Source organism: Taeniopygia guttata, chromosome Z (assembly GCF_048771995.1).
Source record: "Taeniopygia guttata chromosome Z, bTaeGut7.mat, whole genome shotgun sequence".
NCBI classification, from domain to species: domain Eukaryota; kingdom Metazoa; phylum Chordata; class Aves; order Passeriformes; family Estrildidae; genus Taeniopygia; species Taeniopygia guttata.
The window spans coordinates 58,231,634-58,258,711 of record NC_133063.1 but is presented as its reverse complement, the minus strand read 5'-3'; the positions used below and the strand labels follow the sequence as shown (position 1 = coordinate 58,258,711).

General features: G+C 36.5%; 1 protein-coding gene across 4 annotated transcripts in view; it reads right to left on the bottom strand.

The window, feature by feature from the left end:
- Nucleotides 1-27,078, bottom strand: part of RNF180 (ring finger protein 180) — a 70,575-nt gene that overhangs the window by 21,022 nt on the left and 22,475 nt on the right. For all 4 annotated transcript variants that reach the window (XM_030257615.4, XM_030257614.4, XM_072921826.1 and 1 more), the window contains one exon: nucleotides 2,955-3,180. In XM_030257615.4, coding sequence (XP_030113475.1) covers nucleotides 2,955-3,180 — 226 coding nt within the window. The remainder of the gene's footprint in view (nucleotides 1-2,954; nucleotides 3,181-27,078) is intronic.

Sequence of the window (27,078 nt, the reverse complement as noted above, 5' to 3'; positions counted from 1 at the left end):
TTCATTGCACAACCACTACCCTCAATCTGCATTTCTCCAAAGTAGTGGATTTATCGCACAGAAGTGTATGGTCTGGCCCTTCTTGCAAACAACATAAATGAAACTTTATATGAACGGAGGTGTAGAAGATCTTGCCCGATAAGTGAAGCATGTAGAAGATACTTGGTAACTTAGAAAGCTACTTGGTGGAATCAGCTCAAGAGCTGTTTTCTTAGGCGTGTTCTGGGCATGCTGTCATCTGATCAGATGGGAGTTTATCCAGATGGGAGAAGGGCTTCTAAGACAGCCTTTAAGAAAGATGGGAATGCATAGTAAGCACCATCAGAGCAACCTATCTGGACTGGAACTTATGCTTAAGGGATCTTGTAAAAAAGCTCAGTTGACCGAGGCAAATGGCCAGAGCAATTACCCTCGTGAGTCTTTGTAGCTCTCAGTTAAACACTGTTTGTCTCCATAATTGATGGATAATTGACCTCTTAACCCTTTTTCTTTCCACAGTTTACAGGCATCATTCTGTTGCAGCTGTGTTCAATCTCCAAAACTGTACAAGCTAAAAAGTGAACTTCTGAATGTATCCTTAAATGTTTTTCTTTTTGAAATATCTTTGTAAAATGAATGCATATATACAAAAGGAAAGCTGCAGAACGCATCAAAATAAATTGAGGAAAATAAGACATCCAAACTGCGGCATTAGAGAAGTATGTAAAGACTACAAGCAACTTTGCTTTGTTGCCTGCACAAACCTATAGCAGCAGTGACTTTAGTGTAAGTTTTTAAAGGTTTAAGAACTCTTCTAAGTGGAAAAAAAATTACTATGCTTTACATTGCTCTGGCACCATTCATCTTAATGATTTTACTAATTTCTCTAAGGATATGATAGCATCATCAATAACCCTTAGTTCATTTAAAAGTTGTTCAGTATGTTATGCACTGGAAAAAGCTCAAAATATTTTTCTTAATATATATAACGAAGCTAAATTACTGTACATATTTTTAAATTTATTGCTAAGTCAAGCACATATTACTATACATTGAATGGCAAATAGCTGCAGATCTCCCTCATCTGAAGTTGTTAATACGAAACATATTATATACTGTTATGATCCACTATATATAGTAGACTCTATTTGCAAGTCTATGACAATGTATTTGCTCCTTAGGCATCCTTTTCCTCAAAAGAGCTACATACCTATTTAATATTTAAAAGAGTGGGTAAGGTTGTAGGGGATGTCTTGAGAACAGCTAATCCAACCTGCTCAAGCAGGGTCAGCTGTACAGGTGCCCAGAACCCCGTCCAGCTGGGTTTTGATGGGTGCTCCACGGCCTCTCTGACCAATCTGTTTGACACACCTTCACACGAAAAAACAGTACTTTCTTGTGTTCAGATGGGATCTCATGTGTTTCAGTTTGTGCTGAATACCTCTTGTGCTGGCAGTGAGCACCACTCAGAAGAATCTGGCTCCTTCTTCATTCCCTCCCACCAGGCATTTTTATGCATTGTATGTTAAGTACTTAAAGGCTACAAGTAATCCTAGTAATATTTCACTTAGACAACTGTAATAAGTTGAAAAGCTTTGCAAATACATTTTAGGAAGCATCTTTATTCTCCTTTTGTGCTCTCCCAGTGGTAATTTTCTGCAGCAAATCTGCTAAATTGGTTTTTAAAAATTGAAATAGCCCTAGAAAAGCATAACTCTGTATCAGTGAAACACACTTCATGTGTACATCAAATTGAAGGGAGCATCAAACATTAGGGAAATGAAACGAGAACAGCTTGAAATCTCTATACAGCAGACAGGCAGGGGGTTGAGAGTGCTCAGGCTGCAGCTTTCCACCCGTGTTTTATACTGCAGTGTATCAGTGCAAGGATAGCCAGTCTATCCCTGGCAACCATGAGCTGCTCAGTGAATCATCTTGGGGCAATAGGTTCATCTGGAAAATACCTCCTTCCCACCCAAATGAGTTCTTATTTATCCCAATAAGTTCTTCAAACTGACCTGCCATCAAATCATACAAAGTTAGCCCTGTACAAAAGCAGCGTCTGTGCACAACCAGGAACAGAAGGTGGGCAGCTCTGCTGATCAATGTGAAGCCATACTTCAGTCTGTATCCCTAACCTGTCATCACCACAGCACTCACAACAGCTTAAAGATAATCTCTGCAAGATTTCTGTAGCATCTAAAATGAAACAAACACTCCTGCATGGCTGAGTAATTTCCATTACTCTGTGAACTGCCTATGCACAGTTTTAAGTGCTGTAAATGCCCTAACTCCAGATACCATAGTGCAATTCTACCAATGGTACTTGAATCTACCATATAAGCTTTGGGCATAAAAGGCTGACTCACACTGTTCCAGACATTCTATCTGCAGGACTACTTACCCTCTTCTATTTCTATACCAAATCTGACACCAAATGCCCCCTACACACCATATTTTTCTTCTGTTAAGAGTAAGGAACACAAGAGATGAGGGTATAAGAGGCAAGGACAGGTGAATTTAAGACGATTATCAAAGGTTCTGACAGCCTTTATTTTCACTTATGTCCAAATTTAATGTCATAAATGAAAAGGGTATTTTTTTTTTTTGTGTACCATTAAATGAGCAATTTAAAAAATACTTTTCCAATAGCATAGTTTGAGAAATGTTTATTATGTTTTGATCTTATAATTCAGGAAGAAGAAATAAAAGAAATCTACCAGAATTCTACAAAAAAAAAAAAGAAAATAATCAGAATGTCATTTGTAAAATAAAAAGTTTATAAAAATTTATATGCTCCGAATAGCATCTTGACATTGAAGAGAACCTGCATGGAATGTTCTTAGGAGGAATGGAAATGGAAAGTAATGGAAATAATATCTCACAGTGGATTAAATTACCAAAATTTGCTCTGAATGCATACAAGAAGGAAAAGTACAAATATTTTTTATGTGTAAAAACTTTCATTTCTATACCTGTTTGGAAAAAGACTCTGGCAATTGTAGTGCGACACAGTGGACATGGAGTGCTGGCTGGATTGTCTTTGGCAAGCACCCTCAAGCAAGGTTCACAAAAGATATGGTGGCATGGATAACACATGTGAGGGTTGAAATAAACATCCAGGCACACAGCACAGAGATAGCTTTCTTTATCTCCTCGGAGTTCATGCTCATCATTTGTATGCAGGTTATCATTTGCAGGCTGCAAGAAGAAAAAGAGAACATATTTTCCCATTCAGCTCACAACTATTTTGGATAAACCAATGGTCTGGAAGATCTTTTTCAGTAATGGTTAAGAAGACAGTACACACAGATGATATTCTTAAATTTAATACAGGTTACTTTTAACAAGATGATGAAACGTAAAACAGGAACATCAGAAAAAGTCCTCTGTGGGAAAGATGAAAAATCACAAGACAGTAAAAGAAAGAAGTAACAAAACCAAAAAATGCTATATAATGGCCAAATTTCTTTTAAAATTAATTTTCACAGTTTATATGTATTTGCATTATAAAAATGTAGAAACATAGAAAGGTGGGTCTTGAACGGGACTTAAAAGATCATCTAGTTCCTACCTCTTGCCACGTGCAGGACACCTTTCTCTAGACCAGGCTGATCAGAGTTCCATCCAACCTGGCCTTGAACATTTCCAATAATGGCACATCCACAACTTCTGTCAAACTGTTCCAGTGCCTCACCACCCTCACAGTAAAGAATTTTTACCTAAAATCAAGTCTAAATTTACCCCATTGCAGTCTGAAGTCATGTTCCCTTGTTCTATCACTACATGCCTTTGTAAGTAGTCTCTCTCCATCTTGTAGGCTCCTTTCAGGTACTAAATGGCCACAATCACATCACCTTTAAGTCTTCTCTTTTCCAACCAAATACTCAACAAACAAACTTTGAACAAACCAAATACTCAGTCTTTCCACATAAGAGGAAAGACTGAGTATTTCCATTCCTCCAATTACTTTTCTGGCCCTCATCGGAACCTGCTCCAACAGGTCCCTGTCCTCCCTGTGCTGTGACCCCAGATGCAGCACTGCAGGTACTGCAGAGCAGAGGGGCAGAATCCCTTCCCTGGCCCTGCTGCTCACACTGCTCTGGATGCAGCCCAGGACACGTTTGGCTCTCTGGGCTGTGAGTGCCCATGGCTGGGTCATGTCCAGCCTCTACCCACAGCACCCCCAAAGTCCTTCTGGGCAGGGCTTCTCTTGATTGCTTCATGCCTCAGTTTGTACTGATATCAGGGCTTACTCCACCTAGTGCACATTTCACTTGGTCTTATTAAACCCTTATAAGATTCCTGTACACCCATTTTTTGAGCTTGTCCATGCTCCTCTGGATGGCATCCCATCCTTCAGGTGTGAAAATACCTTTACTTTGCCAAGAAAGGCAAAACAAAATAAAAATCTCTAAAAATAAACTGTGAATTTCTGTGCCTTTGAAAAATAATTTGTGAAGGCCATGTTCCAGCAAGAATGAGTTCAAAACAAGTCACAGTTTTATTACTACAGAGCACAATATAAACCTTAGAATAGAAAGTCTAGGAACTCCTACCATTTTTAGTAACTGCTTGCTTTTGTCAGCACATGTGCTCCAAATTTTCTTGCACTACTATATTTGCAGGAAGACATAGCTGGACTTCCCAAATGGCGCTCATCCCATATGAATGTAACAACTTGTGTGCATTGCCATGTTCCAGCTTTGCTCCGCTAAGATGACTAAACCTTTCCAAGTAATCTGAAGATCTGGTACTAATGGCACCCTGGGTTTTTGGCTGTCATGATTTAGGAATGGTACTCTCCAGTTTAGTGCTCCCACTGAGACTCTCCAAACCATGTGCCACTCAACTTGCTCATCCTCCCCTCTGTGGAGGGCTGGAGAGGAGAACTGGAGGCACAAAAGGTGAAGATCACAGATTGAGATAAGAACAATTTACTGGGAATAGCAATGAGATAAGAATATAAACAGTAACAGCAACAACACTGAAGGCAGAGAGAATAAGAAAAACCACGGTCATTGCCCACTGTGGAAACCCCTGACAAAAGATAAATACCCCACTGCTCCCTCTAGCTCAGAACGAGCACCACCTGACTGCTTCCCTCCAGCTTGGAACCAATGTTATCCACCGCCTCCTCCAGCTCAGAACCTGCCCTACGCTTACTCAACTGGAAGGAAGTCTTTCTCTTTGGAAGAGATTCCCTTCCCCTGACCCCAGCAATGACATGAGGTAGAAGAGAACAATCCTTGTAGGTCTTAGCTATGCTCCCTCCTGACTACCGCAAAAGGGAACCCTATCCTGATTGGAATGGGGATATTGGCTTAAAGAAGAAACCAATCTTTTCATCTTTATGGGAGACACTCAGGAGAAATTTACTATGCTCTGCTTCTTCTATCCATCTTTTTTCTGTTTCTGGTTTTCTCTTTCACAGCTCACAGAACCCAATATACTCCAATAATCAAGAGATCCACAAAAAAAAAAAACAAAATAGGAGCATATCAAGACACTCCTGAGTGTCAAAACTCTTCTCTCATCGCCCTTACTCTGAACTCCCAATCCTTGCTTCCCCTGTTCAGCTGTGGTGGGAAGTCTTAGACAAGCTTTGGTGGGTGCCTGGAATCCAGCCAGAGTCAATGCAACACACTATGTATTACAGAGGTCACTTTTGACACTCATAGGCCATGACAGACCACTACTGCCTGACACTGGTACCAAAAGTTAATGACAATTGTTAATATTGTGGTTATATAAATATGGAAATCTCTAGATGTTTCAGAGAAGATTTATGGCTTATACTGGTTTGGATTGCTGTGCCTCTTGTTACTCCCAAAGAGTATCTCTGTCTATGGGAGATACTGAACTCTGCAAATAGTGAGTACCTTAACAGTATGGGCACTGTGGATTGCATTAAAAATACAGAGCAGAAGGACTTAGCCAGGATTTATCAGTTCTGGACAAACACTTGTCCTGCCATTCTACCTTAGCCTTTGCATTGCAGTTTATAGTATATTATGTGCAAGAGGGCTTCTAAATTCTGAGCTGCTGTGCCAAATATGCATAGAGATAGTTATAGTTTACCAGTGTGTCCAGTCACAAGCTCTTGTACAACCATGAATGTCAGTAACTGTGTCTCTCTTACCTTAGAACTTACTGCTCCAGTTTGATTTTCTTCACATGACAGGGACACAGAAAGCTTCAGCATGTACTGAAATTTACTACAGAGGCAACTGGGATGTACGGTAAGCAGGAAGCGCAAGTCTGGCTGCACTAACACCCAAAGAAGCTAGTCACAGACAGGAACAGCTTGGGACCATGATTTCCAGCTCCATGCTGTAGGAAAGGTTCTTAAGGCAACATTAAATACTAGAGCATTACAACTATCAGTAAAACTGTTTAACTCAGACTGTCTCTACACTTACAGTACAGAAAACCCGCACCAGAACAGAATGGCAAAGGGTAACAGAACTGATTACAGCTAAGTAATTTTAGAATGAAGGAAGCTTCATAGTAACATTTCTTTGGAAAAAAAAGTGGAAAATAATTTGGCAGATAAAGTGAGGAAATTAATCTCAGTAATCAGGAAACACTAATACATTGTGAAAGTCCTCTCCAGTGCTGCCACATGGGCTAGGCAGTGCTGAGTTAGTGTTTGAAGTTGATGATCTTAAAGGCTTTTTCCAACCTGAATGACTTTGTGAGCCTATGTAATGTCAAAAACATAATTAAAATCCAGCATAAAAACAACATACAGGGAACAGAAAGCTTTTTCTAACTGGTTTTGATGAGAATTGTTTGGAAAGAAAATATACATTGTGTCCAGAGGAGCTAACTGTAAGACAAATGTCTTTCATATGGCAATTAAGTGACTAAGAGAGCTAGAGGCAAAACTGCTGAGGACTCACAGGTAAAAGCTGGTTCTGAGACACAGGTTTGTAATCATGGTAAGATGCACAGACAGAGGTATCTTAGGACCAATTGCAACTAGAAAGATCAAAATTATTCTAATGTGCAAACAAGATCTAGTTAGAAGTAATTTTCTTAGTGGAAGAGACATCTTTCCAACAGCTTGGTGCCCCTTTTTGAAAGATCTGTGTAGGCACATGGCATTATTCAGTACTGCAATGCTAAACCAGAGCAATTTCCTTATGCAAGAAGCATGCATCATAATCTAAAAAGTCGTAATTTTTTTTATTTGCAACTAAGTGGTGCCTATATATATTACTTGAGCCAGGGCTTCACTGTATGAAAACTTTACAAGCATAAACCAGAATGGTTTTCTTACAGGATTATAGTACAGCCAAAACTGAAAAAGGAAATGTAAAGATCAAGGACAGTGAAAGATTGTCAAATAATAACAGAAAAGGCTTGAAAGCAAAATATTGCTTCTAAGAAACAAAGGAAAGGCAAGAGCCTTTCATCTTCCCACCTTGATTGGGAACTGCTAATACGCCTTTGACAGTAACCTCTGCTATAGTGGGATATCTGAAGGATATTAACAAAAGAGAAGAGAGGAACAGTGAATCAACTTCTGCTTGAGAAGCCTATAAAGCATATTAAGTAATAAGGAGTCTAATACAGCAGTGGTTGTTCACTTTCACATTCAGAAAGAATACATGCACCCCTGGATATCTAATGCAACACGATATCTAATTTATGGTTTACCTGTAATCACATGGAAGACATAGACCAAGTGGTCATACACACAAGAAGAGATTTTGTATGAATGCTATCAATAAAAGGAAATTCAGAGTAAAACCTGGAAGTATGATCAAAACAGTAGCAAAACCAAATAAGGCACATGTGGCAGTTGACAAAGATGCCACATTATGAAAAAAAAACCAACCTGCAAAACAGTTCATTTTAAAATGACCTATTCAGAATGCTTTGTAAGCTCAAAAATGTCCACAGTCAAAAGGAATGATGACTGAGGGAAAATCAGTTATATATTTCACATGATCATCTTATAAAGAAAACTGCCTGTAGAATGATTTGCAGCTCTAAACCAGATTTTAAGTTTTCAATTATAATGCAGATTTGGAATCATACACTTCAGGTCTGAAAAAGTGAGACAGAATGAATATTTATATAGTTTTATATAAAAAAAAAACAAACAAAAAGAAACAAATGCTTCTTGGTTGTTGCTGGGCAAAAGTATCAGTAGCTTTACATGGTTCCACAACAGCTTTAGGACCTCTTAGTCGATTTCCAAACAAAACTGGCACAAGGGTTATTACATCAGAGACATTGCTTCCTGAAAATTTCTTTAAATTGACAGATAGATTGGGTACAGGGACTGAAATAACTGTTGCTGTTATGAGAAAATCTTTAAGTGTTCTGTTGCTTCAAAAATAATTTACCTAGACTTATTTCTGTAGAATAAATTAGTGACTTTTAATGGCAATTCAAAAGTAAACTCAGGGGAAAAGAAATTGAATCTATTATTAAAGTGCAGAAAAACCCTACCAAAAATGTTGCTAGCTATACTAGCAGAAGTTCTTCCAAATCAGGCCATAAGATATGCCACGGTTTGTATGCCTTTGAACACTCTTTCAGTTGACTGGCATAATAAATATAAAAGGACTTATTTTCAGGTGTTTGGCAAAATTAAGCTTGAAACATAAAAATCATAATAGGGTTGAGAGATCAATGCCCATGGCTTAAACATCTTTACAAATCAATAACTGAGTCTAAATTCCCTGCACTCTAAATTTCTCTCCATACAACATTTCAAAAACTTCAAAGCAGAGCCAAGCTGCCTAAGCAGCTCTGTGGAGCTACCTATTGCCCTCATTTAGAATTGTCTTTCCTTTAGAATTACAGAATCACAGGACGAGTCAGGCTGGGAGGGAACACAGAGGTTCAATTCAATCAACCTGCCTACTCCAGCAGGGAGTAGGATTGTGTCCAAACAGTTCTTGAGTGTCTCCAGTGAGGGAGACTTACAACATTTGCAGACAACCTGTTCCACTGCTTGCATCCCTGCACAGTGAAGAAGTTCTTCCTCATGTTCAGGTGGAACTTCTTGTGCATCAGTTACTGCCCACAGCTAGTTAGCCCATTACTCCTAACTAGATCTTGTCCCATTACTCAGCACATCTAAGAGCCTGAACCCATCCTTGACACCTTCCTGTCAGACACCAGTGTACATTGATAAGTCTCCCTCTCAGTCATCTCTTTGAGGCTGAACAGGACCAGTTCCCCAACCCTTCCTTGTAAGAGAGATGCTCTAGCTCTTTAATCATCTTTGTAGCCTCCACTGGACCCACCCCAGCAGCTCCATGTCTCTGTTGTCCTGAGGAGCCCAGAACTGGACACAGCACTCCAGGTGAGGCCTCACCAGGGTTGAGTAAAGGGGCAGGATCACTTTACATGACCTGCTGGCAATGCTTTTCCTAATGCACCCATGATGGTCTTAGGCACTGCTGGCTCATTCAGACTCTGCTGCATTTGAGATTGATAAATTACTCTAGGGGAAACAACTGAAAGAAATTTTGTTCATTATTCTTCTAGAGGAATTTCTTTCTAGAGCTAAGAAGCTTACAGTGTTTTTTGTTTATTTGTGTGTTGGGTTATTTTGGTTGTATTTTTGTTGTCATTTGTTTTTGGGGGGGAGGGTAAGGTTGTTTGGGTATATTTGTTTGGTTGGCTGCCTTTTTATTCAGCCTCATTTAGAAGTTGCCTTAGACACTAGAGTTTTTCATTTGATGAATACAGGTTGGACGGAGTTCTGAGTGACCCAGTCTAGTGAGTAGCATCCCTGTCCATGGAAAAGGGTTGGAAGTAGATTATCTTTCAGGTCCCTTCCAACCCAAAGCATGCTATGAACTTGAGTGATTAAGTGCATTGTAGACGAAGGCTTCTAAGGCAACTACTGAGAGGACACATATACTAGAGTACCTTAAGAAAAGAATTATAAAATGGCTGAGACATAGCAGGTTAACCAATTTGTCTCAATGAAATATTTTTACTTTGTTAGGAGACAAAGGCTTATTTTGTTGAAGTGGGGAAAAAACCTCAAAAAACCCCAGAAAAACAAAAACAAACAAACAAAAAAACCCCCAAAAAAACCAAACAAAGGGGAAGAAAATGATCTAGTAACTTTTCTTTCTATTTGTGTCATACCTCATAGAAAAAAGAAGAATGACTATTTTAATTTATTGCTGATTCATATTGTTTTAATAAAGTTGAAACAGGCCACACAAAACTAAATGTATCTTGTGCTAGACACCATATGTAAGTATTATGCACTTATCCCCTTTCTTTCCAAGCATCTTATATAATATACTTCAGTTTTTTATTATGACAGATTTGAAATTATTTAAGCATTTTTTGTTATGCAATTTGGTTAATCTCTGCACTCTTTCTATGGAGTACCAGCCTTTATGCTTTTGAAATACACATCTAAACTGGCAGCTCTACATATACTCTGGCAGCTCAGCACACCCTTTTGGAAAATTCTCTAAGAACAATCATATTTAAGGAACATCTGTAAACATAGCTTTTATGAAAATATCTTGAATATCCCTGCAACTACTTTATAGACTTATAATAAGATTTTATTCCCATTAAAGTAATTAAATTATAAAGAAGAACTGAGACAGGCCACTGGAATACATAGTAGTCAAAATTCTTGCACCACAATCATATAAACACCTTAATATTTATAATCACCCTTAACTAGTATATAAAAAATTACGTGACATGTTACAAGCTTATCTTTGTTTCTATTTTGCATTTCATAAAACACATACATAGCTTATACAGGCATGTAAGAAGATGATGTCAAGCTTTATAGTTAAGTAGCAAATGAATCTTTCCACCAGAAATAAACATCCAGGCACAGCTATTAGTGTCACTAGATCTAAGAATAAAGCAAATATTAACAATTATTCATCTTTATTGTAAGATAAAAAATTGTTTTATTTCAAACAAAGAGAAGGAAAATTCATTCCCAGAGGTCTCCAGAAACTTCCGTGAATCTCACAGAGCCTGGATATGATGCCTCAGTGATAGATAAAAGGATCTGTTGGCCCTTCTGGTATGAATTCCATGCAGAGAAAACTCTTTTTAACAACTTATTTTCTTTTTTTACAGAAGTTATTGTATGTTTTAAAACATATTTTAACTAGAGGGTTAAATTAGAGTCCTAAAGAAGTAAATAAAAGATTTTTGTTAGTTAGAGCAAAACAGTTGCTATCTACACCTGAAGTCCATCCCTCTCTCCAGTAAAGTCAGTGCAAGTCCTCTCTAGTACAAACCTGTAATTTTTCTGGTTTCTGTTAAAAAGATATAGTCAATTTACATACACACTGAGATGAAGAATCAAAAAATATTTTGGCTTTAGTTTTAATTTTTTACCTGCAAAACCAGATTTTTTTTTAATTTCAGCAAAAAGATTTGCAGCACTGAAATAACAGACAAGTGTTTATTTTTAAATTATTTCTCTAGGATTTCTGTAAAAATATACACAATTACTTTTAGGGAAAATGTAACAAAACATCTATAAAAGCATATCTTGAACAGTCGTTCTACATTTTGACAGCTTTCCATAAGTATTGTACAGGAAAGAATGCATTTGAAATGCTTCTCGTCATTCAGTATAAATTTAAGTCAAATTACAGAGATGCATGATAATCTCAGGTAACAGCATATAACAGACACTTAGTGAAGAATTCTGACTCTTACCATTTACAAAGGTCTCTTCCCCAGCTCTATACAGCAGAAAGTGGAGTAAGCAACATGGAAGAGTGCTGGTCAGATGTGGAGGTTCTTTCCTGATCTGAACAGCATTTATAAACTGTTTATAACTCAATGTCACTCCCTCTGTGGAACTGCTTTCCAAAACAGTAAGGTAGATGTACCGATTTTTAGTTTCCCACCAGTCTCACTGCTCCTGGCGTTTGCCTACTCCAAGGTAAGGTTCTTTCTACTCATAAAGCCTACAGTAACTACAAAGATTTCTTTACTAGCAATTAGCAAAAGATCAACATAATGAGAACTATACAGTTTTTGGCTGCTAGATCCAGTAAAAGAAGACTTCTTACCATTTGGGACAGAAAGAGTTCAGAGTTTGCTGAACTAACTCTCAAAACAGGCTTTTTCAAAAATGTCTTCAAATTATTTTTTAACAAATTACTCAGTATTATTATGCAGCCATGACCATTCTTTCAGTCATCAGCTGTGGTGTTTACCTGATCACTCAATTTTTTTTAATACAATAATAATGTATTTCCAACACAGGCCTCTGCTGTTATTTTTATTCACCAGGATGTGCATTATAGTACAACCAACTCTGACCCTTCTTTTGGATGACTGTGGAAGGTGACATCCTTCTTTCTGGGATGGGTGACCATTTTGTACCTTAGATTGAGCTCACTGTTCACCCCAAAATCAAGAGTTATGAATCTGCAAGTATCCTCTGTTTCCACAACTGAGGTATATAGTTTGTGAGATATCACATTAAAAGAAAGATTCACCTAGTGAGATGAATTGCTTTAAAATAAGATGCCCTAAAATTAGGAACCTAAAGCTATATTTAGGCAATTAAAGGACTGTCCCAGTTTTCAAAGAGTTTCCTTATCTGGCTGGAGCAACTGGGTGATCATCTTTCTTAGAACAATCAGGCCACCTATTTAAAGTGTATTGGCTAAGTTTTTAAAAATTAATATTAATATTGATTACTTAAATAGACTCAATCACTAAACAGTGTTTAGAGTACAGCATTCAACTGTTCTGAAAGAAAATTAAAACAAGCAAAGGGTTTCAAAAAAGAATATATATAAGAAACTTTTCAAAAAAGAATATGAGAATCTTGGGTCAAGGTAATCAGATTGCATCACTGTTGTTTTTTTTTTTTATATCCACTAAGATGACTATGGAATAATCCTAGATTCATCAGAATAAAATATTTTAATTCACTTCTTAGGCAGTTCAAGATGACTTGAAAAATTTATATACAGTTTTCTCTTAAAATGCAAACAAACAAATCACCAAAATATACAACAAGTATCTGTTTCTACTTAGAAAAAGAAATCAGGAAAATTACATTAGATTTTCCATTACTACACACTTACAAGAAGTACAAATCAGTTTGATTTCCTACAGAAGCTGTATTGCCTTTCTGGAGATTTTCTCAAAGTTGTAAACAATATTTTTAAAAGTAAAAAGTTATTTAAGGTTAACACTCTAAGAGCCATCAAGAACAAGACCTTTATCTCCATTTTCGTTAACATAATTATCTGACTCAGTAAGACTTGCAGTTTGTAATCCATCTGTAGTAGACATTGCAATGCTAGATTAAAACAATAAACAACCAAAATACAGAAGTGTTTCAGATGTTCTCACACAGCAATAGGAAAAAAAGAGTCTCTTTTGTTTCTTCTTTTCATTCAAACCTTGGAGATATTGAAATTTGATCCTGAGCTATTGAAGAAAATAATCCAGGTAGACCTGCAGTAATAAAGTATAGCCCAAATGTTGTGTACATTGTTTTTTTCTGAAAAATAACATCTAGATGTTCAGTTTGATTAATCCTTGTCTCCTCAACTCTTAATCTTTATGATACTTTGTCAGAAAGTTTATCAGAAATATTATTGTATATATTGTGGTTCTGTATTGGTAGCAGTCAGCAATAAGCAGTACATTCTTTCCTTGGTTTTTTATCTGGTCATATTCAAAGTCATCAAAATTGTGCAAAAGCTTATTTTCCTCAAATGCAACTGTAAGATGCCACAATCTGAAAGTGCTAAACATTGATGGATTCAAAGCGGTCAGCTGTCAATATTCTGGTACCTGAATAAATTCACTTTCCAGACACTTAAATTAAACTGCTGTTATCCTTTCTGTCTGATAAACAGGGCAGAAATTATTGCTAACTTTTTATTTCAGAGAATAAGTGAACAATTTTGTATGCATGCATCTTTCTGTAATTATTAGTAACTTCATATACATGTCTATAAACACTTCCTCTCATGCAGACCAAACTATATTCCCTGAACAACTATTGAACCACTGTCACTCTTTTATACAAGGCATAAATTTTCTCTGTTGTATAAGCAAGATATTGCACCCTACTTCATTTTCCCCAGATATTATTTATGAAGACAGTGAGGCCATTTTAAATTTTAGGGTGTCATCCTTTCTCATAAGCCTTCTTACAAAAGCCTTGAGGGGTTTGAATAATGACCTCTGAAGATTTCAATATTTTCTCTTTGCTATAGTTTAGTAGTGCAGACTTTTCTTCTAATGAAGTATCTAATAAGTCTTTCAGAAACTGATTATGAAAATCCACCCATCCAGGAGAAAAAACAAAAAAAAAAAAAAAACACAAAAAAAACCCCGGGGTGTGTAAAGCTTTTCTTTGGAATTGTAGAATGCTGAAACAGAAAAATCAAGCTGAACATCTACTGTTTCTCATTTCTCTGACTGGATTAAAAAATGAGGACACAACTACAAATGTTGCTGCAACACACCAACAGAAAATTGAATCTTAGTAGCTACTATATACCTTTCAACAATGTTACTACAAAATATCATTTTCTTTAAATGAAAGCAAAATTCTTGTTTTAGAGTTAAAATTCTCGTTTGAGAGTTAAAATTTTTCAAAAATGACATCAGAAAAAACCCCATAAACATAATCATCTTCATAGCCATCATCATAAGCATGGTCATCTTCTCATGTCTAAAATTAATCTGAACTTTCGTATTTAGCCCAGCACTGGTAAACTTTATCTAAAAAGCTTAACTGCTCATGCAACAAATTGCTATATACATTCATCAAAATTCTCAAAATACATGGACTTATTGAAGTGAATTCATTGCCCTACTACTTCACATATTTGACCCAACTTAGATATATGACATAATGAATACTTGGATCTGGCTATGATAGCCAACATGCAAAATAATTAATCATCAAAATACAAGGCATCTGAAAAATTTCACTGCTGACATCCTAAAAATGTGAGACTGACATCAAGAAGATATAAAAGAGCTAGGAAATTTGTAGAAATACAAAGAAACTAGAACACACAGCTTACAATGTTTTAATGTGAAGAACAGTTCAAAATATATACAAGAAAAAAAAAAAAGACCACCAGGAAAGGTTATTTCAGACTTAATGTTCTACATGGCGTAAAATAAACTGCAATTAATTTTTGTGGCAAAGTACTATCAAGTATAGCTTGATATTAGAATATTTTTCCCCTTTCTGAAAAATCCAAGAGATTTCTAACACTGCCCACTAGAATTAACATATTAAGTAAAGATTATTTCATTTTTAATTATCTATACTGACATGAGGCAAAGACACTACTTCATACTTTGCATCTAGTGTAACAGCAAGGGGGAAAAGGGAATTACTATAAAAATAATCCTATCAGACTGAGGCTCACCCAACAGCCGCCCACAAATTCCTAAGACTCTCCATGGCATGCTATGTCCTAGTTTTCCTAGTTTAGCAGAACAGAGATAATATTTTCTAATGAGGAAACATAACAGGCAAAGACGACAAAATACAGTGAAGCACACAAAGCAAACCAATGCCATTTTATTTGATTGTGCTGGGTTGGTTGCCAAAAATTTAAGTTTGTAACTGACAAACTGTGAGCATTTTTAGATGTATTATTTATGCCAGTTCTTCAGGCAAAAGCAGGGCACATTTGGAGCAACAAAGCTCACTTTTACACTGTTCAAAAGCCTGCCAATCTTACAAAGAATAAAACTTGTTCAGCTACAAACTTTTCATTTTGTGACTTTCACAGTGTACTCCATGCAAGGGTAGCACTTAATTTTGGATCTTAAAGGACACAAGCCTTTAAGCAGAAGATGTAACATAAATCCTTTGTGAAGGGTACAACCAGAAGAAATTCTTAAGAGTGCATGACAAATTCAAATATTCTAGCACCTAACGTTCTGTTGCTAAAAAGAAGTTTCAGTACTCATTTTACAGATAAAGCTTCAAAAGTAATAAAATTTAACTAACGAAGACAACCTGAAATAAAAACTCACTGATGCGAGCTCTGTCCTGCTTAAGCCTGAGTGCAGTCTTAGTTCTGAAGTCCATCAATGTCAACTTTAGCAATTTAATCATGATCATTTAGTGGATACACAGGGTATGAAACAGACTCAGGAAGTGGAGGAGCTGCTGGGAAGAAAATGCAGAGAAAAGGTGGAAGGTGTGTAAAAAAACTAACCAAATGCAGAAATAAAAAAACTTCCTCATACATAGCATAAAGATATATGGCATGGATACATGTCTATGCTTTGTATTTGTGGCCAGAACAGCGCTGATAGCACCCCTGTGTTTTGGCTATTGCTTCATTCCTTGGAATGCCTCCTTTCCTATTTCAAACAGGCTGAGACTGGATTTGAGGTTGGGAGTTGATAAAGGCAAGACAGGCAACCTATACCACTGAGCTTCATGTTCAGCAATACATGCTCGAGGAGATGAGGAAGAAGGGGTGAATGTTTGTGGTTATATTTCTCTATGCAAGCAACCATTACATGTGGAAGCGCTGATTCCTAGGAAGTAGTTGAACATCTAACTGCTGATAGAAAGGAGTGAACAAACTCCTCTTTTTGCTCTGCTTGCATACAGAGCTTCCACGTTGCCTGTTAAATTGTCACTATCTTGATCTGTGAGTGTTCTCACCTTCCTTCCATTTGCTCACACAAGAACGGCCCTCCTGTTTGCCTTTGCAAGAAAGATGAGTGAGCAAGTGGCTGGATCAGTGGGTGTTTGGCTCTTGCTGGGGTTAGCCTATCACAGCCCTGAAGGAACTGAGCAGATATTACTAAGTGTTTAATTATTCTTCCAAACACTGCATCTTGACAGGAATAAAGAGGTATACATAAATAATTTTATTCAAAAAAACCAAGCAAAAAATCCCCCCCCAAAAACAAACAAACAGAAGAAAGAAAAGAAAAGAAAAGAAAAGAAAAGAAAAGAAAAGAAAAGAAAAGAAAAGAAAAGAAAAGAAAAGAAAAGAAAAGAAAAGAAAAGAAAAGAAAAGAAAAGAAAAGAAAAGAAAAGAAAAGAAAAGAAAAGAAAAGAAAAGAAAAGAAAAGAAAAGAAAAGAAAAGAAAAGAAAAGAAAAGAAAAGACCCAAGTAACTTGTTCCACAGTGATGGACAACAATTGTACAATAAAAATAAGAAACCATTATAATAGGTTAAATGATGTACACAAGTTTTTAATAGCTCTTCAGCCTTCAATCACAGTTCATTCAGGCTGCTCCTTACACTACTGTATGTAAACTTTGAGTTTCAATAGTTATTTTTTCAGTGTCAGAAGAGACTAATTCATATTAAGTGCTTTAAAACATCATGTAAAAAAGACCTTGTCAAAACCCCAAACCAATTCTGTAATGTAATAAAACCCAGTGAAATCTTACTTCTATGATTTTTATAAACTCATTACCATAAGCCCTCCAAACTAAGAGGAAGGAAATCAATGACAGACAACACTGGAAAGGAGATTATTAACTTGTCCCTAGGTCTGTACTACATACCTGCTTTCACTAGCTCAACCTGTGTTCTTCCTAGCACCAAATCTAGTCACTAAGATTGCAAAGATAACACATCAACACAAAATCTGATAAATTAATGCCAAAATATGATGCCTGCCTTGTCTCTAGGTGTTGTAGATTTCCAATGACTGGTAACTTTCTGAGTGCCCAAATGTGGTACAAACAAAAATTTAAATCAAACAGTGTAAGCAATACATCACTGCCTTGGTAGTAATGACACTGAAAAGAAAGGACCTCAGACATTGCCCTTGACTAAGACTTTGTTCTCATTTTTCTAAGTAAGAACTGTGTTAATTTTCTGTGTTTACGACAAAAGCACTTAATCTGATAATTGAAATGATACAGTTTTCTAGGTCTGTATTTCAAAAGGACAATCTTGCAGAAGTTTAAAAGGTATACACACTAACATCAAACAGATGCAGGTGTCTCATTTCTCTCCTTACACTCATTTATAGAACAAATACCATAATTTAGCTCTCCACTTGTATCAAATGAGATTACTTTATAATGGAAAAAAAACTTTATCATGGAAGAAGTTACTTTATAATGGAAAAAAATACCATCAAATATTATTTTATAAAATGTGTATCTGTACACATAGTAAAAATGGTCATATGATTATCTGGTATAATTTCTTGTTCTAGAGCTGTAATTCTTTTAAGAATTCAAAGGTTAACAAGATTCTTAGAAGAACTATGACTCATTTCAGTTAAAAATTACAACAATTTTTACAAGGCATAAAAAATCCAGGAAAAATCCTCAGAGAACACAGGCTCTCCCAGGTTTGAGTACAGTTGTTTTAACTTCAGTTTTCAGTACAGCAAAACAAATGTATGTTACCATTGGAAACTAATTAATCTCTCCTTATAGAGAGCTACTGTCTATGCTCCTAGACAGTTAAGTGTGAATTAGTTTTACCCAATTGACAAAGGTTATTTGCCTTTAAAGGTTTAAATAAAATTAGTGATTCCAAAGATATTTGCAACAGTAACCCAGCAAATAATGAATCTCTTAAAACTTAAAATCTATTACCTGAATGAGAGCCTCTTAAACACTTCTGATAATATATATTTTTAGCTTTAGATTATACTGGTTATGAGCATACTGATTTATGAGTATCAAAATTAGATATTCACTTAAAATTTTCAAATACAGGTAACAGCTCTGTGAAAGCATATATTGTATTTAATAGCATAATCAACTAAAAACTATTTTACGTGTAAAATGAAACAAAATTAATAATTCAGACTGCTCCACATTACCACAATCAATGTAGCATCTTTATTGCATCTGAGAAAATACTACATAAAATTATGATCTTCCAAATTGGAGATGATTTGTGGTTTGCACCAGGCATTTACTTATATGCATACATACAAAAGGAAATTCTTGCAACAGGGTAAGATCATCATTCAATCAATGTTTGGGTTTTTCATAATTTTCGTTTCTTGAAGTACCCCAGGCTTCCTAGTGCTCCGATGAAGTACCTACACTGTAATCAATACTCTCAAAGAAAATACTGCCTGGAAAATGTGACACTGATGCTTCGTTTTGCATCAGTTCAAACTTAAATTTGAATTAGCATACCCTGGTCTTCCAGCCTTACCACGGCATGCCATTGTTCTCACACCAGTCTCTAAAATTTTTTCTCCAGCTGTAATCTCACTGAACTACTGTTTTTCAGAGCAGAGCCATTAAGTTGATCAGAGGGCTGGAGCACCACTCCTTTGAGGAGAGTCTCACACAGCTGGAGCTGTTCAGCCTGGAGAAGAGAAGGCTCCAGGGAGACCTCACAGCACCTTTCAGAACCTGAAGGGACCTACAAGAAAGGTAGGGAGGGACTTTACAAGAGCATACTGTGAAAGGACAAGGAGGAATGGCTATAAAACAAAAGAAGTTGGATTTAGATCAGGTATGTGGCAGAAATTGTTAACTGTGGGGGGAGTGAGGCACTGGCATAGCTTGCCCAGTTGTCCCATCCCTGGAAATGTTCAAGGCCAGGTTGGATGGGGTTTTGAGCAAGCTGGTCTAATGGAAAGTGCCCTGCCAATGGCAGTGGGATTGGAAATATATGGCTTTTAAGGTCTTTTCTAAACAAAACCATCCTGATTCTATGATTTCCAGAACACATTCTCTTCCAGAGAATATTTTTAATTTTCCAAAATTCTGACATGACACTAGAAATTTTCTACAGAGATAAAATTAAAACGCCACTGACTCTTAAGATCTTGAAGTTCTCTGAAAAATGCCTGGGCAATTCTTCTGCTGTCAAATGTTAAAAATACAGTCAGTTCTGTAACTTCAATTCAGTTTTAAAAATGCTTGTAGAGAGTAGTTAATTCTGTAGTTAATATGCTTATGATGTACAATCATGTCCACTCAAACCAAATATAGTACAAAGCAAGGAGCCAAAAACAGGAGTGAAAAACTGTCTTTCCTAGAATAAACTGAGGGCTAAGTTCAGTCTTAGGGTTCAGACTTTGGTTACCCAACTTTATCAGCATGAAGGTCACCCAGGCACAACTGCTAGGCAGGATGCTCCTTTTCATTGTTCTTGCATGGAGTATATTTTATAATGTATCCCCCCCTAAATATTTTGGTATCTTAGGAAACACTGGATTCACTGGATACATAGTTTGTATTGTACTTTCGGTGTGTTACCATACCCATTTTTTAAGCTAAAAATATGTGCCTTGTGGAAAGAGGGGAAATTGCATGACTAGATGAGCAGGCTGTTCTTAGTGCCTAAGAAGTGCTCTCTAAAGCGATCACGGTTAAATACTTTTCATTACAGATGTGGAACACACAGCTGGAACAGAGGGTTCAGATATATCCTTTCATAAATGAAAAAATAAATACTTGTATTAATATATTTTATAAATTCCCTTTATAAATGGTAGTGTGCAGGTGCTTAAGCTAATCTTAATTAAATTGGAAACAACACATTTTTCCACAATACTGTTTCTCCCTATCCCAGCTCTCCCCCCATCCCTCCTCCCCATCTCCCAGGTATTTTAAAATTTCTTACATAGCATGGAAGGAAATCTAGTTTCATAGTTTTTAAATTTTTAAATAATATTTTAGACTCTGTTGCAGAAAAAGTAGTCCTTCTCAACACTATCCCCCATCCAGTAATCCCTATCATTTCTATAGCAGTATAAAAATGCTATAGAGGCAAAATACAAACTTCCTGACCATACAGCAAAGCAATGTATCACTGTATATGCCATATGATTTAAGCATGGATTGTTAAGTTCATTAAACATGAGAGGCTAGAAAATCTCAAAAGCAGATACAAACGTCCATCTTCAAAATGTAGAGAGATAGAAGCTGGATCAGTTTCATATTCAAATTATAAAGTCAGGGTTTCAATACATAATGCTAATACTCTAGCCCTCAATTCTGTTCACAGCAAATCAGTTCTGGATAATGTCTCATACATGTCCACTGAGAATAATTTCATTTTTATAGCCATCATAAGAAATATCCAACAAGATGATTTGCTGATACGAAATAGTATGACTTCAAACAACCAAGACTTTAACACAAGTACATTTCCTATCAAGACTGTTAGCCTGTGGAATAAATTAGTATCAAAATTAAAAGTATAATCCATATTTTCATGTTCTAGCTCAGCTGCTCTACCAGCTAAGATTTGTTTACCTCTAATCACATCATTCCAACTATATTATTATGCTGGCTACAGCAAACTACTAAACCCAAAAGGATCTGATGTAGCAGAAAAAGCAATAGAGAAATATTTAGTTTTAGGTTTTTTTCCTCTCTGAACCAGGGCAACATGGGTCAGATGAAACAAGCGAAGCAGCCAATTCTGGCTAGAATTGTACGGGGGGGGTCCTTTTAATCCACTTTAACATGAGACCACACCTACACTGCCTACTTACCCTATCATTTAAACTAAAAAAGCAATCAGATACTGGTGTGTTTTGGCACTGCCATGTGGTTCTGATTGTGTTGGTATTTTGAACAAAGAACTGTGCAAGTTTCCCAGGATATAATTCATAAAACTAAATTGCAATAGCGTATCAGTGAGCTGGTAAGTCACATACCTTTCATTGATGTTCATGCTTGACAAAAGCAAAACATAATTCCTGGAAATTTCTGGTTCAGTCACAAACACCCTGTGCCCATCCACCGTTCTGACAGGCTGGTGTTGTTCTGACAGTCTAAAAAAATATCACTAGTTGGAACCCCATAGAAGGGAACATGATGCAGCATAGTACAATGTAATACCTCTTAATCTTTCTTGCGCCAAAAAATCTAGCTTGGTTAGTAAGTTGTCAAAAGGATTATTCTGCAAAGTAGCAGGGACCTTGAACTCCTAGTGAGCTTCCACAGCAATGTGTCACAGGGATGCATCTTACACCAACAGGCTCTAATTCAGGAAAGGTGAGATACTGGCATTAGCAAGAAGTTTGTACTTCAGCACAAATTTAAACAAAATTTAAACAAATCACTGTTTTGTTCCGGAATACATTTGACAGTAATCACAAAAATACTATTAACATAAACATAAACATAAACAATCTTATCAGACAAAAAAACAGGTGAAGTTCTTGTGCAAACTATGGAATGGCTTCACTTTGGTTATTACTAATATGTCTTAACTTCTTTCTTAAAAGTAAAAAGATAGAACTAAATGAATAAAAGATACTCTCCATCCAGTGTTCCACAAAAACCCACAGGTTCCTGGTCTATTTCTTCAACATAAGTGCAAATAGATGGGCATCACCCTGTTTTCTACTTAGATTTCACTAGTGTAAGCTGTCAGCTTCCAGTGAGCTTGCTCTGTTTCACCCCATTCCCCTTTAATTTTTTTATGTCTAGCTTCACAACAAAGCACAGTGGAAGCAGGGAAGGTACATGCATTTGCACCCAAGCTCCACTATCTTTTGTTCTTCCACCTTCAGCTGCAGTCCTGTGTATCACAGCAGGAGAGCTAAAGTACGAGACAAAGCAGGAGAGCTAAAGTAAGAGACAACACAGCTAAAGAAAAAAAACCCTGAATTTATTTTATTAGATTAAGTGGTCTCACTCTTGGATTCTAGAGGCACAGTTTGTCAATGAACTTCCAATCAGCTCTGCCTGTGCCAGGTCTCTTCCCTCTCCACACATAAAGGACTGCTACAAACTAGAATGGGACACAAAGGAGTGCAGACAGTGATATGAGCTACATTTGGGTCATCTGAGGGGTTTTGTTGCAGAATTTCTATACCTGTGGCACTAAAACGTGACTGTTCACATTCCATACACCATGTATATGGTTGGAAAATACTGACAAAATTTCTTATGGTATCCATTTTGAAGTATAAGTATTGTTTCCTTCCACCATGCGCAAAATCCCATTTTCTACCTGTTTTTCCTGAAAAATTACTTGAACAATTGAATGTTACGTACAATAAATGCTGCATACAAAAGTACAGCAAGTTTGTTCCCACAGCACATGCACAACCATATTTGAAAAATTACAGAAGATTGAGGGAAGACAAGTGGAAAAATACCCCAACTTATTTTACAGTTCAAATAAGAAACTGAAGATAAAATGGTGAGAAAACACATGAGAATTCAAAAAAGCAGCTGCAGTGGTCCAAAGTCTTTTGATATGGTGTCATGTACATCATATAGAAGGGCAAAAAGGGAAAATTGCTGCCAAGAACACAGGTAGAATATTAGGTAGAGAAACTCAGGACAGATAAACAGATCCTCTTAATCTCATCTAATCAGATCACTGGATGTATTGAGATTCAAAATGCAAAATGAAATCTGTCATAGAAGGAAGAGAACAATGTATTTCTGCATGGGAGACCACTCAGAAAATAATAGGGCTGAAATGCCCTGGGATGACACCTCTGTCTAGCACAGGGTAAGAAATTGGAACAACCTCCCATGATCCCCCACACCCCATGCAAACATGGGCCTGCCTGTTAACAGATGTTTACTCCCCTGTTCTGGAATTGTCCATGTTCTCAGCTTCCTCATTGGCCCTCCTCAGATAACCACTACCTCTCCATTCCCTCACAGGGTCTGTTCATATCACCCCTCCCTAGCTTCTCCCCTGATCCACAACCCTTTTGGTGCATTTGCATCCCAACTCCTCCCACTTCCCCTCTGTAATATACCCTGGACCTGCTCTTGCTCCTGGCTCTTCATTCCTGGTTCCCTTCTGCTATGGTTGAGTACCTACCCTGTGCCTGTCTCCCGGACCCTCACTTCCATCTTCAATAAACCCAGTTGGATTTACTATACAGTCTTCTTGCTTTCCTGGTTTGGCACTTATTGCGCTATCCAGCACCAACCGTCTGGTAGGCTGCAGGAGCTGCTTGTCCGGACCGAAGCGGAGACACTCTTGGGAAGGTGGGCACCCTAACAGTACCTGGTCAGGGGTCCCACATTCTGTAGCTGTAACTGATGAAATACTGGTATAGATAAAGAGAAACAAAGAATCATATAATGTTCTGCTAGTGATAATATGACGTTCAGTGCTGCTACCCCTAACAGGTTTAACATAAATTCAATCTAGAGAAAATGCAGAGAGCACCTGGGAGCCCATCTTTGCACTCTGGCTGAGCAACTACATTCTACTGCATCTTTCCATTATAAAATAAGATTATATTATACTAATAGTGGCTCAAGTTAAGCCAAGCACATCCTCAAAACATTCTGTACCCACTGTGTTGGGTCACATACTGTACTTTCCACATTTATCCTAAAAATTCAGTACTACACACACATTTGTATTGGAATAGTTTCCATGGACTAATCAATGTTACATTTATACTTAAGATAAAGGGAATCGGGTTATTTTTAGAACAAAAGGAATCCAAAAGACATCCCCACAGTGGTTAATACCATTCTAAATGTGGATTCTATAGATTAACAGATTTCAATCCAGAAAAATTAATCTACTAGTAATTCTAATACAATATTTATATCCTCCTAAAATAGCTTTTAGAAACCAGATCAGTCTGTTGTGCTGTGCTCCAGATGGAAACAGCAGCATATTGGCACAGCAACCGCAAAAATGGTGTTCTGTCTTTCAGTTTAGTGGTTCCATGATGAAGAGAATTGATTATCTAGCAGAATTCTTTCTGTTCAACAATTTTTTCTAATGCATAAACCCAAATTCAGTTTGCTAATACACCAACAGCAGTAATACTCTTTACTGTAAGATAATTAACATACTCAATTTGGTCTGGATTTTGGACCCACCTCAAAAGAAGGACTACTTAATAGAACAAGCTGTGTCATTATGCAGCCAAGAGGAACTACCAGGTCTGTCCATGTCTACTCTTTAAACAATCTCTTCATGTTATTTTTCTACAGCCTTGTCTGTCATGTAGAAAATGAGATGGAGCACCAAACCTACTTCATGGGTTTTTCCGGAAAAATACAAATTATAAAAACCATATGCAATTGCCCACATGCAATGCTGACCTTTTTACTAGTCTAGAATCCTATTTTCCAATACTGCCCATAAAACAAACTAGTTATCTAAACTACATATTTGATATGCATCACAGTAGAAGAATAAAAGCAAATTAACCTGACTGAAGAACAGCAGGTCCTATGCAGAAGGACATGTTGCTGTTGGATGTGCCAGTGCTGACTGGTCTGCTGCACTAGGGCTTGATGGCTACATCATTGTATCTTTCCCTATTACAAAGCTCCTGTACAGCATTTCACATAGAGCATTTAGGAATCTCCTATAATTTCTTAAAATTTCCTAAATATTAGCAGTTACCTGAATAAAACTTATCAAATCATAAATTGTATCTGGAATGAAAAAAGAGGACAGAAAACATTGAGGAAACATACAAAAAGGAAGATTGTAAATTATTTTCCATACAAACGATCAGCCCACAGTTTTTAGCTTTTTCCAGAAGAATGACTGACACACAGTTTTTACCTTCTTCTAAGAATTACAAGTGTAATGTTTCATGCTATTCATACATGTTTGTTTGGGTTTTTTTTGACAAACATTTTGCTACATCCAGTTGGAGCACAGTCACAATGCTCCAGAGTCAGAGTCTACTCTTTCCAATTCAGGGAGCCTACTCAGTGTAACACTCCACATTGCCTGGATTCTTTCACTATTTAATGTATTTTAGTTCCTTCACCATGTCTGACCTTTTTGATGTTTTAATGAACGCTATTTGCTCTGTTTAATTAATTAAATCATACCCATGACTTATTTTCTTAATCTGTAAATTGCTTGGCTTGAAAACTAGTATGACAAGAAAAACAGTGGGATAAGCAGACAGATGGAGTTTTGTTTTTCTAGTAAAGAGCATTTCAGAGCTGCACTATAATTCTAACTCTCCTCTTCCTGAGACATACTAATTTTAATTTGAAAATGGAAACTGAGATATTATAGATTACATCTATTTTTGATTTTCTAGTTTTACTTTTTAAGAAGTCTCTGAAATTCTTGTTTCTTACACATTTTTGGTGTGTGTGTCTATTTGTTTTTGTTTGGCATAGTTTTTTGGTTAGTAATTTCTCCAATTTCTATACATCTTTTACCAAAACGTGAATTAAGATTTTTCCATTTATGGAAGAAAGTGAGAATCATCTTTCTTCACCAGTTGTTTTCTCTCAGTTTCCCTTAGGTAAAATCCCATTTTAATTCCCAAGATGCTAATTATTTTCAAATTGCTTCAGAATCTGTATTAGCAGTGCACTTTAGCAAAAAGTCTAAATCCAAAGCAAAACTCAAAATAGCTTTTAAAAACTATTAAACAAAATACAAATGAATGAAATAATGATATTACATTTAGGAGAAGCATCAAATTATTTATTTAGTTTAGTGTTCATAATGTCAAATATTTATTTGATTGTACATAGTTCTATAATTATACAAGATTGCTTAGTCTAAGTAGTGCAATCTCTCCCCACACTGTAGACAGAAGAAAATCAGATACACAAAATATGAAAGTAAGATCTCTTCAACTTTTTGACCTACAAATATTTAGATTTAATTAACCTTTTGTCAAAGTTTTGGATTTTTTTTTTTATTAAGACTACAGGGAGAAAGCCTTGTCTAATTAATAAGTTTCTTCAGACTGGTAGCATTTTCAAAAAGGTAAGATCATCAATGAATCAGGACATTTGCTTTCTTCATTTTCAATATGTCCAAATGTTTTCTTGCTCATACTCCAATCTCTAGCCTTTAGAAACAATATACCCTATCTCCTAATGCTCAAATGAAAGGAAAATGACTTTAAATAGAAACTTGATTACAAATTACTAATAAGGGGAAGTGACACATTTCTAGCACTCTCACATAAAGCACATATACTCTTGAATGCAAATTAAGAGAAACAAACCCCCCCACATTCCATCCCTCATAGTTCTAAATTGTATTAAATATAAAGCATGTTTACCTAAATCATTATAAAGGAAATCACTCCCTTCTGATGTGTAATCATTATGAACTCTTGCAAGGTCAAGGAGTAGACTTGCCACCTTTATTTTAGTGTTGCTGGCTAAAGAGGCAGTAGCCCAAGTGACTTGTCCTTCTTTACAGTGTGAGAGGGAACCATCCAAA